This window comes from Triturus cristatus, chromosome 9, assembly GCF_964204655.1.
Source record: "Triturus cristatus chromosome 9, aTriCri1.1, whole genome shotgun sequence".
NCBI lineage: Eukaryota > Metazoa > Chordata > Amphibia > Caudata > Salamandridae > Triturus > Triturus cristatus.
The window spans coordinates 1,054,755,553-1,054,771,941 of NC_140592.1; the positions used below are offsets into that span (position 1 = coordinate 1,054,755,553).

A 16,389-nucleotide genomic window follows, 5' to 3' on the forward strand; every position below is an offset into this window, starting at 1 on the left:
AGTTCCTTTATCACTTCCACTGTAGTGAATGAGTTTTGGTAAACTCCTAGGGATAGTGTTGTTTGTCTAGAATCACACTGTGAGTCTGTGTGCATTTGGGAACCACTGTGAGAGAAGTGTTTGGTAACATCGTGTATTTGCTGACAGATAAGTGTTGTAAAACATGTCATGTTGTCAAGTTTTAGTAGCATTAGAAGACAGTTATGGCTTATGCTTTCATTATATGAGTCGGGCATTGACAGTAAATTGCAGTTGTGAAATATGTAGATTGTGTGCAGTTCCCTTACCACTTGCACTGTAGTGAATGAGTTTTGGTAAACTCATAGGGATAGTGGTGCTTGTCTAGAATCACACTGTGAGTTAGTGTGCATTTGGGATCACTGTGAGAGAAGCATTTGGTAACATCATGTATTTGCTGACAGATAACTGTTTTAAAACCTGTCATGTTGTGAAGTTTTAGTAGGATTAGAATCCAGACTTTGCTTATGCGTTGATTAAATGAGTCATGCTTTGACACTGATGTGGTGTACTTAAATATGTAGATTGTGTGCAGTAACATTAACTCTTCCAGAGTAGTGAATGAGTTTTGGTAAACTCCTAGGATAGTGTTGCTTGTTTAAAATCACACTGTGAGTCTGTGTGCATTTGGGTAAGGATTGTGAGAGATGCATTTGGTAACATTGTGTATTTGCTGACATATACCTGTTTTAAAACCGGTCATGTTGTGAAGTTTTAGTAGCATTAGAAGCCAGTCTTTGCTTATGCTTTGATTAAATGAGTCAGGCTTTGACACAAAAGTGCAGTCCTGAAATATGAAGATTGTGTGCAGTTCGCTTACCACTTCCACAGTAGTGAATGATTTTTGGTAAACTCCTAGGTATAGTGGTTGTTGTCTAGAATTACACTGAGTCTGTGTGCATTTGAGAACAACTGTGAGAGAAGCATTTGGTAACATCGTGTATTTGCTGACAGATAACTAATTTAAAACCTCTCATATTGTCAAGTTTTAGTAGCATTAGAAGCTAGTCTTTGCTTATGCATTGATAAAATGAGTCAGGGGTTGACACTAAAGTGCAGTACCATGTACTTTTCTGTTCACTGTGGCAGAACTGAAAATGTAAAAGATTTACCTAAGCACTGTCCTAGAAGTAGTCTGATTATTTAGTCAGTTTCTAAGTACCAAATAGACTGCTTCAAATGTCTATGCAGTATGCATGTAGTGTTCTAACATACTATAGATTTGTCTTTTACACCTTCAATTCCCTAGTCAGTATCCATACACTTCCAGGAAACATCCTGTCACTTCCTTTGCAGTCCTCTAGAGACCCATTCAACAGTATGTACTAATCCATTCACTGTGTCAAAACCCAAACACTTATAAATTCACCAAGACACTCTCTTTCCAGTACTCTTATGATTCAGTCACTGCCTAAGTATTCATGCACTGAGCCAGGTCTTAGCACATGGACTTCTTCAAACCCCTATCCACTATGCATGCAGTCCTCTAAGCACCTACACACTTGTCTTTCACACCTTCAATTCCCCAGTCAGTATCCGTTCACTTCCAGCAAACACCCTGTCACTCCATTTGCACTCCTCTAGTGACCCATTCAGCATCATGTACTAATCCATTCGCTGCGCCAAACCCTAATAAATTCACCCAGGCACTCTCCTTGCAGTACTCTAATCATTCAGTCAGTACCCAAGTACTCATCCAGTGACCCAGGCCTTAGTATATGGACTGCTTCAAACCCTTATCCACTATGCATGCAGTCCTCTAACCACCTACACAATTGTCTTTCTCACCTTTAATTCCCTAGTCAGTATCCATACACTTCCAGGAAATACCCTGTCACTCCCTTTGCAGTCCTCTAGTGACCCATTCAGCACCATGTACTAATCCATTCACTGTGCTAAAACCCAAACACTTATAAATTCACCAAGATACTATCTTTGCAGTACTCTAATCATCCAGTCACTGCCTAAGTATTCATACACTGAGCCAGGCCTTAGCACATGGACTGTTTCAAACCCCTATGCACTATGCATGCAGTCTTCTAACCACCTAGACACTTGTCTTTCACACTTTAAATTTCCTAGTCAGTATCCATACAGTCCAGCACTTGTCACTGCCTTTGTACTCCTCTAGTGACCCATTCAGTACCAAGTACTAATCCATTCCCTGTGTGAAAAGCCTAGCACTTATAAATTCACCTAGGCACTCTCCTTGCTGTACTCTAATCATTCAGTCAGTACCCATGTAGTCATGCAGTGAGCCAGGCCTTAGCACATGGACTGCTTTAAATGCCTATGCAGTATGGATGCAGTCCTCTAATCACCTACACAGTTGTGTTTCACACCTTCAAAAACCTAGTTAGTATTCATACTCTTCTAGCAAACACCCTGTCACTCACCCAGTGTGTCTCCTTATAGTACTGTAATCATTTAGTCAGTTAGCATGTAGTCTTTTAGTGAGGTAGGCTTTAGGGCATGAACTGCTTCAAAGTAGTATGCACTATGCATGTAGTGTTTTAACGATCGTCACACTTGTGGTTCAGGGCTATAGTTTCTTAGTCAGTTTTTATATAAAATGTGTTTGTACAGTAATGGAATAGTATAAATTTGAAAGTTATTAATATACATTTATTTGTGATTCTTTTTTACAGATACAGAACAGGAGTGTTTCTCATCTGTTTGCACTCTTCTCGTGCAAGATTGTTTGGATGAAGGGTCCTTAGGTGTTTCATCATACTTGCTGTGCCGCACGAGTATTTTTTGGTAGGATCCCCTCGTAACAGAACTCTTTGGCAAATCTTGCGAGTGAAGAAGGTGGCATTGGTCTTTGTTTTCCCCTTGGAAAAAGTTAAAAATTTCTTCACCACTGAAGAAAAACGTTGTGGGCGTGGTGCCTTCTGCAAAAAAAATTCCTCAGATTCGGTAAATATTTTAAAGCGGCAACATTTACAGTTTTTGTAAGTTAAACTTATAAAATTTTGTTAGCTGTATACATTTTATATATCGGTTATTTTTTTTCTTGTGGTATTTTGTTGAGAATACCATGTTGTTGTTTTTTTAACAATCTTTCTGATTTTCCAGGTCTGTCATCGACATCCGTGGTTCCTACAGGAGTGTTCGCCTTGTTGTTTTGTATTATTGTTGTTACATTTTGTTTATTAGTTTATTGTTTATATTTATGTTAATAAAAAAATAAAGTTTGAAAATAGTTTATCGTTTATATATTTATTATTATAAAAAATAAAGTTTGAAAACAAATTTAATAATGTTTTTGGTTGTTCTCTTAACTGCTGTGTGACTTTCTTGTTCTTATTACTGTTATTTGATGGAGTCCACCATGGTGTTAAATTTTGGGGCACTTATCGCTGGAATACTGGTGATATCTGCAGTTTGCACCAACTTCTGAATAGTGTGTTAGATTTATCTCAACTTTACTTCCGTTAAAGTGCTGATAATGAAATGGAGAGTAGGCGTTCCCGTGCAAAAAGACACGAGGTGCACCTTTGCGATTTATTCTAAATACTAAAATCCTGTATTGTATTGCACTGAGGTATTGGCTGCACTTACAGTGTACACACAAAATCTATTAAGAAATCTCATTGTATTTATATTGATTGGGAATAGTGTGTCAGGTGCTGGATCTTGACGAGATACACTGCTCAGTTCGTATATTGTTGTGCACACAAAAAAAAAATCACATCACAACTTTCACACCAATTGCAATGCGAAACAAATTGCGGCGATAAGACACGTTAGCACCAGGGATTTTACACCTGCTTTCTGCTGGTGTTAAGCAGAACAACTACCTGCACCATGAAAGGGAACACAGCCAAGAGCCACACCAGAACACCCACAGGTGCCATAGAGTCAATGAGCATGATACAGGGATACCCATGAGGGCCAGAAGACTCATCTCAACAACTGCAGGACCGCCAATGCCCCCCAAACCCACATCTTAGTAAGTGTGTCCCTGTGGTCATTGTCTTAGCATGATAGGCACGAGCCCTGCAACATCACAGTGTGCTGTCACCTCAGCATTGGCAGTGAGCCTGGATGTGTAGCTACATACGCATCCTCCTGCATGCACAACTGGCGTGTGCTGGTCTGTCGTTCACAGGTCAGTGCAGGGGTGTGCCTATCCGGCAAGGGGAACGGGGTGTCTCGGACATGTCCGTGTACAGGAAGTGCGGTAAGTGTGTCTCTGTGTTCTGGTGTGGCCTGTTACAAGAGCCGCAGCAGTCGATGTTGTAAAGTGGCATGCACCACCTCCAAACGGCACTGTGATGTTGTAGTTGGAATGTAGCAGGAGATGCGCAAATAGGCATTACAATGGCGTGCTGTAGGAGTGCACGAGATACAACAGCTCACCGTACAAAAGTGTGGGGGCTTGTGGGAGGGAGGAGCAGCCGTTTGGCAACATAACACACAGTGAACTCGACCATGTGCCACATGCTGGGCATCTCATCCATGATGACCACGGTCGCAGACATCCCACAACACCAACGACTGGCCTTTGTACACATCCTCTATGAATGCAGCGTGGTTTTCACTTCTATGCTCGTTCAGTGGTGTGATGTTGGCAGGTTGTGTGACTTGTGCTCCTTGTTGGTGTGTTTCATTTTGGCCATTGTTAGTCTATAAGTGTGTTGTACTTAATTGTGCATGTGTGCCATTCTGCCCATCTCCCCCTACTCTCTGCTTCTTCCTTTTCCTAGTGCTGTTGTGTCTATAATTTTGTTGCTGCACACATAAATACATGTAAAGAATAAATTAGAATAGTTCCTTGATTCTTTTAGGTTTCAAAACTTCTCTATTGGTTTCTTTTTAATTTTCCATATGAACCGTTTTTTAAAATATTCAACAACACATAGAAGTCAGAAGTGCAACGTATTCTATCAACACACTTTCTAGAACATTCTCCAATACGTGCAGGTTAAAAGTTCATCCATTTTTTAAAACTTTACGATATTTTTTTGTAACATTTTCTTGAACATTTAACGACATGTGCAGGTTAAAAGTTGACGATTGTTTTAAGTTCGAACAGTGCCTTCCAAATGCAAGTAGCAGGTGTGGTTGAGCTGAACAAATTTTATCCTATGATATGTACTCCACGTTGAAACTGTTTTTTCTTAACCAATCACAAAGATGCTTTTCCACAAAACTAATGTGCACCCTACTTTTAAAAAAGAATGCTTTTCATGATATAAGTTATAGATAGGTATTAGCATTTAAAAAACCTTTGAAATTCACTGAAAAAACCATAGGTTTCATGCACGTTATAGTTAGGAATTGGCATTTAAAAAAACCTTTGAAATTCACTGAAAAAAACAAAGGTTTCAGGGGCGTTATAGTTAGGAATTGGCATTTAACAAACCTTCGAAATTCACTGAAAAAACCATAGGTTTCAGGGGTATTATAGTTAGCTGGACATTTCCCTCGTACAAAACCCTAGAAATTCCCCTGTTATAGTTAGTTCAGCTAACTATAACTCGCGCCCCCGCAATGCACTGCTGATGACGTCACATATTACATCACTCATGACATGGTCAGTGACTGGAGTTGATTTCACAGGCCATATGATGTGTCTGGTGTCTACATATGAGAATTTCCACAGCATCAGCTACATTTTGTCTTTTAGAAAACAAAATACCATTTTTTGGGCTTACTTTCAATCAGATGTACGCTTCCTGCTGAAAAAAGAATTTGAAGCCAACTTTTGAAAACACCCACTTTCCTCCATTTTTATCATGCCAATACAATTACCAGGCCGTCTCTGTGCTTTCCCCATCATCTACACTTAACAATGTGTGGTATAAGCTGAGACTTCCAGGGCAGTTTAAAACGTACCGTTTGGAAAATCAACAGAAGACTTACACATCATCAAAATTTGTTTTCAAAACTGTGCACAAAATCCCTACCCAGTCTCAAAAGTGTGAACTTGAGACACCCCTGTTAAGAACACAAATATCCAGTTTAACAGTTCAGCCATTTAAAAGGCTTTGCAAAGAAAGCCAGGCATTGCATAAGACACTTTAAGATCCAACATGACAGACTGATTCAGCTGAAATACAGACACATACACACTTCAAACTCGTATGACAAAAATAACTGAAATCTAAATTCAAACTACCAGAATCCAAGGTCCCATGCAACACGAGCACACAATGCTAACACAGCATGGAACAAATACAGCTGAATTTCTCACCTGGCTGTAGCACTCCATTTATAGAATGCGTTGTTATCAACCCAGAGTGTCCTCCTCCAGATGTTTCTCCAAGCAATGGTGACAGAGGCTCCTCTTTGACTGTTATTAAAGGGTCTCCACACTGGGGGAGCAGTGGATTGTCATCCAAACCATCTTCACTCTCATCACTGAAAGAAGCAAAGGTCCTTTTCACCATGGCAACTAGATATTTTATTCATTGCCATTCACCAGAGGTCCATTTCTTTTTTTATTTTTTTTTATTTCTTTATTGGCATTCAATGTAACAAGTACAAACAGTCAGCAGATAATGCAAAGTATATGGTGAGAGAATATTGTGATAAAACAAAGAACCATTAAACCGAAAACAAAGGCATCACATTAAGAGGCACATTCATATGGTACATCATGGTATTAGGAAATCAAGGAAGATATCAAGACATGTAGGTCAGAAATCAAAAACTTGTATGGTGTGTGGAGAGGCTAGGGCATTGCGTGACCAGCGGATATAATCAATGCTCAACCATCAATGGGTTGTACTGGGAGTTTCCGAGTTCTGTGTGGTGTCTGTGTTACGAGTGGACAGCCAGGTCAGAAAGGGTCCCCAGATGTCTTTGGGTCGAGTAGCTAGGGGCAGGAGTTCCCAGTAAGTAGCCAGTTGTTCCTGGCAGAACGTGACATGCAATACCCAGGATTCAGAAGCAGGTGGGAGTCGTTTTCCCCAGTGCATTGCAACCCGGCGCTTGGCCAGGAGCAGAAGTATGGCCAGCAATCTGAGACGACCCGGGGGAACATTCTGCACATATCCCAACAAGCAAAGTTTGGGTGAAGGGGATAATTGGGTCGTGAGTATCGTGTTAATTGACTCAATTATCGTAGCCCAGAAACGTTCGATGTCCAGGCAACTCCAGGCCATGTGATCAACAGTAAGCCCCATGGTCTAACAGTTTCCACATTTTTTGGGCCATTTCCCAAGTCATTAATGCCCAACTAGACTTCGCATACAGTGATATGATACGGAGACCTGGGTAAAATATTTAAATCACATTTAAACGGAATGAGACACATTGTGCTTACAAGCCTTGCCCTGGCTAGCACAAGGGTGTCTGATGGAGCACCAAAATGCATCAGCTCTCAACCCTAAAATTCAGTGTGAATCATCTTTATCTCAGGCATAGGGTAGAAGCAGTGACAGAAAAGCCACATTGCCCACTTCTACTCTGCTCCCTTCTACATATGTTCATACCTGCAAACCCGATCCGAATCTCTGCCTCCCCTGTGGGCCCAGGCCTTTTATAATTCCATTATGTTATCCCTCACTATCAGCAGTACTGGTAAGGTAGTTTATTGCACTTAATATTGGGAGAAAATCTATTAATTCCAACGAGTGATTTGAGACCTTACACATTTTCACTTAATATTTGTATTTTCTGTTCTATTTTCACCAAAGGAGTCATCCATCTAGGAGCAAGGGTTTTCACCTTGCACAATATCATAACTCATGATACTCCAGACTGAGCCAAGTTATACCCCTAAATCACAGTCTAGCTGGTGGGAGCACCTTGTAGATGTTAGACTCTCATTCATCATGCATGGAAAAAAAAAGTATATTGAACTTGTTTCTGGACTATTTTTGTGCGCCCATGTATCTCCACCACAGTCACTCTACAACATTCTAAATCTTTACATTTTCTGAAACCACCACGATATCTTAAGAAAATAAAAAGGCAGTCTCAGTATGGTCAAAAAGACTAATCTACGATAGCAAGCAATGTAACAAAATGGACAAAGGGAAGAAGTACCTAGAGATACTGCGGTTGAAGACAGTAGAGGTTTGCCGGAGAAACTGATCCAAACGCAGGGCTCGCTCAAGATACTGCAGGTAAATCGGCTTTGCCAGATCGGCACAGGACCCATCTTCTCCAACACCCAGCTCTGAGGCCATAGACCCTGCCTCTCCTCATGCAGAGCATGGGCGCCTTCAAACACAAGGAAGCACAGAGCTGCAAACAAACAAAATACACAAAACAAAAGCAGCGATAAAGAAGATGCTCAATGAAACCAAACAAAAATCAGAAAGTGAGCAGCCAATAAACTATAACCCACCACAAAAAAACAATCATGAGAAACATTTTGTCAAATCAGTCATTTAAATGAATTGTCAGTTATAAATTCCAGATTTCTTCCAACTAGACTATTCCATTTCAAATGGGATCTTTAGCTTTCATTTTGCTGAACGGATAACTTAGGATGCAATCCATATTTCATTGCTAATTTCCTATGCATTTCATATCAGAACTTTGCATCTCAAGGATCTTCTGTTTACAGATGATTCTGTGATCAAGATGGACCATTTTAAATCAGCGCTGTAGCCCCAGAACTACTGCTATTTAAATATTCAATCCATTATTTGACCAATAAAAATCTACAACAGCCCAAACTAAACTGTTGGGAAAGGTTGTACAACCTACTTGAAATTAAAGCAGCCTTGTTTTCTGGTTTTCGTGCACAAGCTCCAGTATGCTATTTCGAGTATCAAGGACAGTGTCCACTAAGCATCTGTGTCTATCAATAATTACCTCGAGATTCCATTTAAATTCATTTAACTGTTCAAGAGCATTAGCACCGTCTGCCTTCAGGAGGTCAAATTATAGGAGTATTCGTTTCTGGTGATGATTGCAGTTTACTACATAGCCTAGCTAAATCTTGCAGTCCAAAGTAATCTTCCAGATCACCCACTTGAGATTATGAATTGTTGAATTGCTCCTATACGTGTCTTACGGCTAAATGGAGCCCATTTATATTAACTTATTAATAACAAATTGCATGGTAACGAAGAGTACGTCTAGGTACCTACAGACCATCATCACGGCCCTAACTTATCAAACAGATTTGACAACAACATTCCTCTAAAATGTCACTCTTAATTTTAGGATTTTGGAAGAGGCATTGTGTCATGCATGTATCACGTTCCAGGAGACACTGAAGGCACTTCCGTGCACAACAAAGATTGTGGAAGGACAACAGTTCCTTCACATTGATCGTGTTAATCCTAGTCCAACGTACTCCTCTGTTCCCAGCCAATCAGTATTCTGACGCAGTCGCAAGACAAGAAATTGCACCTCAAAAGTCGTTAATGGCCGATACCAGATATACATTCTAATGTACTATGTTGAACTTGCAGTTATATAGCACTACTTTCCCCTGAACAGGCATTTAAGCACTTTGTGGTGAGTAGCACTCAATTCTGGGACCCAAGTTTACTAGTTAGCCCAGATGGTATTGTTGGTTTCTGCTATTAGCCTTGTGATCTCAAGCAAAAATTACATGCATGTCCCGTCTTTTGAGTTAGATCAAATTAATAGTATTTTGGTGTGATCATTACTGGGAGATGGGTTGAGAGTTCAAGCAGATGGTTGATGAGGTGAATAGGCTAGAGGAGATTAAGGGCCTGATTTAGATCTTGGCAGACGGGAAACTCCTTTACAGCGGTGATGTATATCCTGCCGGACGAAATATAAATCCCATTATATATTATGGGATTTATATTTCGGCAGACGGGATATCTGTCACTATTGTAAGGGAGTAATCCATCCATCAAGATCTAAATCAGGCCCTAAGTATTATTAGGTTTCAGTGATGTGGTTTCAAAGAGGAAGTTGTGTTCTAGAAAATAAGGTATGGGCAATTTGCGGAAATACAACAATAGAGAATAAGGCAGACAGTAATGCAACATATTCTAGGCTTCACACACAGCAGGCATGCAGAGGGTGGAAGGTAAGGAAAGGGTCTTTCAATAGAAAGAAAGGAAAGGGAAAAAAACAACAGTTTTCAATCAAGGACAATTTTTCACCATGGGTTTAAAGAATATAGTGGGGCGAGGGTTTTGAAACAGCATGTAATCTGATGATGTGAAACTGCAGAAAGAAACAACAGTATGTGCGTGTGAAATAAAGTATTGTATTTGTACAGTGCATACTACCCCTTTGTGGGGCGGTGAAGCGCTTAGCTACAATGATAGCATGCCACACCATGTGGATGTGTGGTTGGAAATGTGTTGTTTTTCCTAAATTTTCCGACAAAGTGTTACCATGTTGTGCCTGATGACCACCGAGGTGCATTTGTCATGTTAAGGGACGAGGTGTTTGGTGGTGTGATGGAAGAGGAAGTGTGAGAGATAGAAATGTGTTTTTATAGTTTGTGGTATACTGGGGTCGATGTCGTTCAATAACAGCAATAAATGATTATCCAGTAAAATACTTTCTTTTATGAAAGGAGGAGTATTTATATACCAACACAAATTCAACACAGAATTCACAAACAATCACCACAGTCCCCTAAAGTTCCACAAGTCTTCTCTGCGGGAGAGGCCGATGCAAGCGGTGCATAAGCCCACAACTCAACCACACACTCAGCAATCCCAATAAATGGACATCCAACTAGATACTTGCCTTTATGAAAAAAATAGTATTTATGCATGAATGCAAAGTGAAACATACACTAAACAATTAATACACAAAGTCTTTCTAGGGCCGGTACTCTACTGTTCGCTTAGGTAAGTCCCTGAGTCCTACTTCCCTGTTTAAAGACTATGAGATTCCTCATTCATGCATGACAACATTCGGGTCAGGCGACTCTAGTAACTAAGTATAAGTCTTAGACGTTCCATGATGGCTTCTTCAAAGTTAAGGTATCTAAGTACCATAGCACTTTTAGTCAGTTTCTCCAGAGGCTCAGCGGTTCGGCAAACAGGCTTACCCGCTATCGCTGGAGTTGCAGCTTGGAAGTCTCATGTGCACATCAGCTGTTCGGTGGTGAGCAGAAGTCTGGATGCTGTAGATGAGGTAGAAGGAGTCTACAGCTCTCCTTCGTTCGGTTGTAAATCTTCCTGAGTCCAGCTGCAGGTGTCAAGTGTTTCTGGGTTCAAGTCCATCAAGCATTTGTAGAGCGCGCTACTCACCCGTGAGGGTCTCAAGGCGCTAGAGAGGGTGGAGGATGAAGCAGCTACTGATCGAACAGCCAGGTCTTGAGGAGTCTCCTGAAGGTTGGCAGGTCCTGGGTCTGTGGCAGGTGGATGGGGAGGGTGTTCCATGTCTTGGCGGCGAGATGGGAGAATGATCTGCTGCTGGTGGTCGTTCGGTGGATGCGTGGGACGGTGGCGAGGGCGAGGTCAGCAGAGCGAAGCTGGCGGTTCGGGGTGTAGAAGGTGAGTCGTTCGTTGAGGTATGCTGGTCCGGCGTTGTGGAGTGCTTTGTGAGCGTGGGTGAGGAGCTTGAAGGTGATCCTCTTGTTGACTGGGACCCAGTGCAGGTCTCTCAGGTAGGTGGCGATATGGCTGTGGCGAGGGATACCGAGAATGAGGCGTGTGGAGGAGTTTTGTATGCGTTGGAGTCTTTTCTGAAGTTTGGCCGTGGTTCCTACGTAGAGTGCGTTGCCATAGTCCAACCTACTGCTGACGCGGGCATGGGTGACCGTCCTTCTGGCTTCGGTGGGGATCCATCTGTAGATCTTGCGGAGCATGTGGAGGGTGTTGAAGCAGGAGGAGGAGACAGCGTTGACTTGCTAGGTCATAGAGAACGTTGAGTCCAGGATGAACCCCAGGTTGCGTGCGTGGCTGGTGGGTGTCGGGGCGGCTCCTAGCATGGCCGGCCACCAGGAGTCATCTCATGCGGAGGGGGTGGAGCCGAGGATGAGGACCTCTGACTTGTCAGAGTTCAGTTTCAGACGGCTGGTCTTCATCCACTCTGCGACGGCCTTCATTCCCTCGTGGAGGTTGGATTTGGCGGTGGCCGGGTCCTTGGTGAGGGACAAGATCAGCTGGGTGTCATCGGCCTACGAGATGATGTTTAGGTGGTGCGCTCGGACGATGTTTGCGAGTGGTGCCATGTAGATGTTGAAAAGGGTCGGGCTGAGAGATGATCCTTGGGGTACGCCGCAGGTGATCGTGGTGGCTTCTGATCAGAGAGGGGGGAGGCGGACTCTCTGGGTTCTGCCGGTGAGGAAGGAGATGATCCAGTTCAAGGTTCTGTCACGGACCCCTGCGTTGTGGAGGCGTGTGCGCAGGGTGTGGTGGCATGCGGTGTCGTAGGCGACCGAGAGGTCCAGAAGGATGAGGGCCGCTGCTTCACCGTTATCCAGCAGGGTCCTGATGTCGTCGGTGGCAGCGATGAGGGCGGTTTTGGTGCTGTGGTTACTGTGGACACCGGATTGGGAGGAGTCCAGGATGTTGTTCTTCTCTAGGAAGTGGGTCAGTTGTCTGTTGGCGGTTTTCTCAATGACTTTTGACGGGAACAGGAGCAGGGAGATGGGACGAAAGTTCTTGAGGTCCTTTGGGTCCGCCTTTGGTTTTTTGAATAGGGCGCTGATCTCAGTGTGTTTCTCGCTCTCCAGGAAGGCGGCGGTCTCAAAGGAGCTGTTGATGATCTTTTGGAGTTGAGGTGCAATGATGGAGCTTGCTTTGTTAAAGATGTGGTGGGGGCAGGGGTCGGAAGGTGAGCCGGAGTGGATGGTGTTCATGATTTTGGTGGTGTCTTCGTCGTTGACGTTGTTCCAGGAGAGCAGGAGGTCGGTGTGTTTGGTGGGCGTCAGGTCGGGGGTGTCGTGCGTCTGTGTCTGGGTGTCGTGGATGTCTGCGATCTTGCGGTGGAAGAAGGTGGCCAGGGAGTTGCAGAGTTCTTGCGATGGCGGGATGTCATTGGAGCTGGAGCTGGAGCTGGGGGAGATGAGTTCTTTCACGATGTTGAAGAGCTCTTTCCTGTCGTGTGCGTTGTTGTCAATGCGTTCCTTGAAGGAGGTCCTTTTGGCTGATCAAATGAGTTTGTGGTGCTTGCGTCTCTCGTTCTTGAGGGCTGCGTGGTTGTCTGGTGTCTGGTCTTGGCGCCACTGCTTCTCGAGTCTTCGGCAGGTTTGCTCTGAAGTCTGGAGATCGGCGTTGAACCAGATGGCTCTCGTGTGGGTGCGCCTGTTAGAGGGTTTCCTGATCGGGGCAAGGGTGTTGGCGCAGTCATTGATCCATAGTCTGAAGTTGTAGGCCGCTGCGTTGGTGTCAGAGGGCTCGGATGGGGGTGGGGGGTCTCGGGCGAGGGCGGTGGGGGCTGGTCTTCGGTGACTTTGTTCCAGCTGCGGTGTGGGATTTGTTGCGGTTGGTTGTGCGCGGTGTGTTTCTCGAAGGAGAAGTGAATGCAGTGGTGGTCGGTCCAGTGGAGTTCAGTGGTGTGGCTGAAGGTGACGTGGTTGCTGGCGGAGAAGAAGGGGTCGAGCGCGTGTCCGGCGGAGTGGGTGGGTGTCGTGATGAGCTGTTTGAGTCCAAGGTTGGTGAGTTTGCCGATCAGGGTTGTGGAGTTGCTGTCGTTGGCGTTCGAGGTGGAAGTTCAGGTCTCCGAGGAAGATGTAGTCTGTGGAGGCGAGGGCATGCGTGCTGATGAGGTCGGCGATGGAGTCGCTGAACTGTGGTCGGGGTCCCGGGGGTCTGTAGACAAGGGTTCCTCTGAGGGTGGTGGTGTGATCGACGTGGATCTGGAAGTGTAGGTGTGCTATGCTGAGGGAGTCTTCGGTGTTGATCGAAATTTTGATGGTGTTCCTGAGGACGATGGAGATTCCTCCTCCTGGTTTGTTGTTTCGGTCCCTGCGGGTGATCTTGTAGCCGTCCGGGATGGCTATGGCTATGTCGGGTGCCGAGGAGGCGTTCATCCAGGTCTCCATCAGGAAAACGACGTCTGGGGAATGAATTGAGAAGGTCCCAGAGTTCAACGTTGAGCGGGTGTTGAGTAGTATACATCTGAGATTGTTGTGGCCTGCTTTGGTGGGGTGGACAGGACATGTAGGTCTGCGCTGGCTGGCGTAGCTACAGTTTCGGCAGGTGAAAGGTCCGTGGGTGAGCTTCGGGGTGGCCTGGAAGCAGGTGGCTGGTCGGCCGACGTTGAGTGCGTGGAGGATGTTGGAGTTGTAGTGGTGTCAGGTGTTGTGGTGCTTGCGGGGGCCAAGGGGTCTGGCGCTGGGCGCGGTCCAGACGCGGACCGGCACAGACAGGCTTGTCTTAGGCACGCCTTCGGCGCGACCGCACAGCGGTCGCCATATGAAGAGGACGGGGGCGGGAGCACAGGTAGGGGGGCGGGAGCGGGCCTGATCAGGGGGCGGGGCCGCAAGGGCAGCAGCGGCGGGAAAAACAACGCAAGCACACAGGGAGGCTAGAAGAAACAAGAATCACACTAACACTAAAGTGAATCAGGAAAAATACAAATAAACTAAGTATAGGCACACAAGGGCAACGATGAGGGACGGGGGGGCCTCTAGCAGACAAAATGGGCGAACTGCAGGGGTGGAGCAGCGGCGCAGGGACGGGCTGCTGGCTCGAACCCTGAACGGAGGGCACAGAGCTGGAGGCTGGAGACCGGCAGACAGACGGAGCTGCTGGGGAGAGTGCTGGCCTTGAACCAGTGGTCAAGGAGTCACATGCGCTCACTCACAACGGTCACCATATGAAGGGTAGGGGGCGGGATAAATGCTCTGCAACGGGGAAACACCTCTCTTCATCGCAGCCCCCACTTATTCAGCAGTTCCGAAGAGTCTCACACAGGACGACGCCCCTTTCAGTTCAAAGTGCTGCACAAGACGATGGCCTTTTTCTTTATCAGTAATGCACCAGCGTGAAGGCTCTTACTTTTTACCTTAGCCACCACTTGACATGTGGGGGACACCAACAGCAGCTCCTCGAGTGAAGGCCCCTTACGGTCAAAGCACTGAACAGGATGAAGGTCCTCTTTTGCCACAGCGATGCACCAGGGCAGCAACTCTTCACGACGGCCTGCACTTGGCATATGTGGGCTGCAAACAATGGCACGCGAGGGTGCCGGCCCTTTCGGATCACAGCACTGCAAAGGGTGGTAGTCCTCTTTTTGGCATGCCAAAGAACCAGGCTAACTGATTTTAGTCTTCACTGTGGCCCCGCATAATAAAGCGGTCGTGAACAATGGCGAGCAGGTTGATCTGGGTGGCAAGTCCGAAATGGACCAGAATCTCAGTCAACTTCAGGATTCCACTCGACAGGATCCTCACTGGACCTCACTCCCTCCAGGCAATCTCCTCCTCCTCCTCCTCCTCCTCCTCACAGCATCCCCTAGTCTCGGCAGATGTATGTGCTCTCTGCTCCTGGGCATGTGGTCTTGATTCTCCTGGGTAATGTCCCCAGACACTGAAGGGAGAAAGGCAGACCTTATTCCCCAGCACAGGACACAGGCAGAAGTTGTGCTTAGCTGCTCCACGCTCAAGTGAGACAATTGTGGCTCATGCTCCCCTTTTTATAATCAATTTCCAGGCACAGATGTCAATTCTTGTCTTTGAATTCTGGTTGTGGGGGTTGCCCACTTTGAAGTGCTCACTCCAAAGTCTTGTACTTTGTCTACAAAATAGTTTGTCACAACAGGAATGACCCCAAACAACACTGGATGTCATCCACACTCATAAATGCCTATCAAAATGTTACAAAGGACTCCAGGACTACTTGTTACGATTCCTTTAGCAGCCTCATCTGTGCCCAGGGCTCAATGATCAGTGACCTTTCCAGAATCAAACAACACCTTTGAAGTGCACATGAGAGCCTGGCTCTCCCTTCCTCCAGTGTGTGTCCCATCATGTTCTCAGGAATGCAGGCAATCCACAGAACTGTCTGGGATGGCTCCTCTGCCTCCACATGCCTTTCAAAGGCCGTAGGTTTCTAAATGGAACCCACAGGCCTGCATGTGCCACACAGGCACACATACATGACAGCACACACCCAAAATCACACGGGCGCTGCACATACTAACATGACGTAGGTCAAGGGTGAGTTAGGTACACAACAGTGAACTTTGAGCAGGAAGGCCTTGCAGCAGTGACACAGGCAAAAAGGCCCATTTACTCTACTGATCACTATTACAAAAACGGCATGCTGCCACCACTGCACTTGTGCTACTTAACTCTTAATAAGAGCAGCAGGCCTTTACCATTACCAGGGTAGCTGTGTGTGTGCTCCTCCTGGTCTGGCAACACCATAATCCGTGAGACAGGCCTATATCATGGTGAGACATGCCTATATCATGGTGCATACACATGATACATAATCGCCCATTATGATAAACAACTATACCAAGGACCCCGTGCACATCCATCACCATGAATAGGTCTTTTTATCCCCA

The 16,389-nt window shown here is 45.2% G+C and overlaps 1 protein-coding gene across 2 annotated transcripts in view; it reads right to left on the bottom strand.

Moving 5' to 3' along the window:
- INO80 (INO80 complex ATPase subunit) overlaps positions 1-16,389 on the bottom strand; it is a 670,892-nt gene that overhangs the window by 540,612 nt on the left and 113,891 nt on the right. For both annotated transcript variants that reach the window (XM_085626921.1, XM_085626922.1), the window contains exons 2-3: positions 8,020-8,220; positions 6,221-6,387 (exon numbers count right to left, since the gene is read on the bottom strand). In XM_085626921.1, the coding sequence (XP_085483047.1) occupies positions 6,221-6,387; positions 8,020-8,162 (310 nt within the window). In that variant the 5' untranslated portion in view covers positions 8,163-8,220. The remainder of the gene's footprint in view (positions 1-6,220; positions 6,388-8,019; positions 8,221-16,389) is intronic.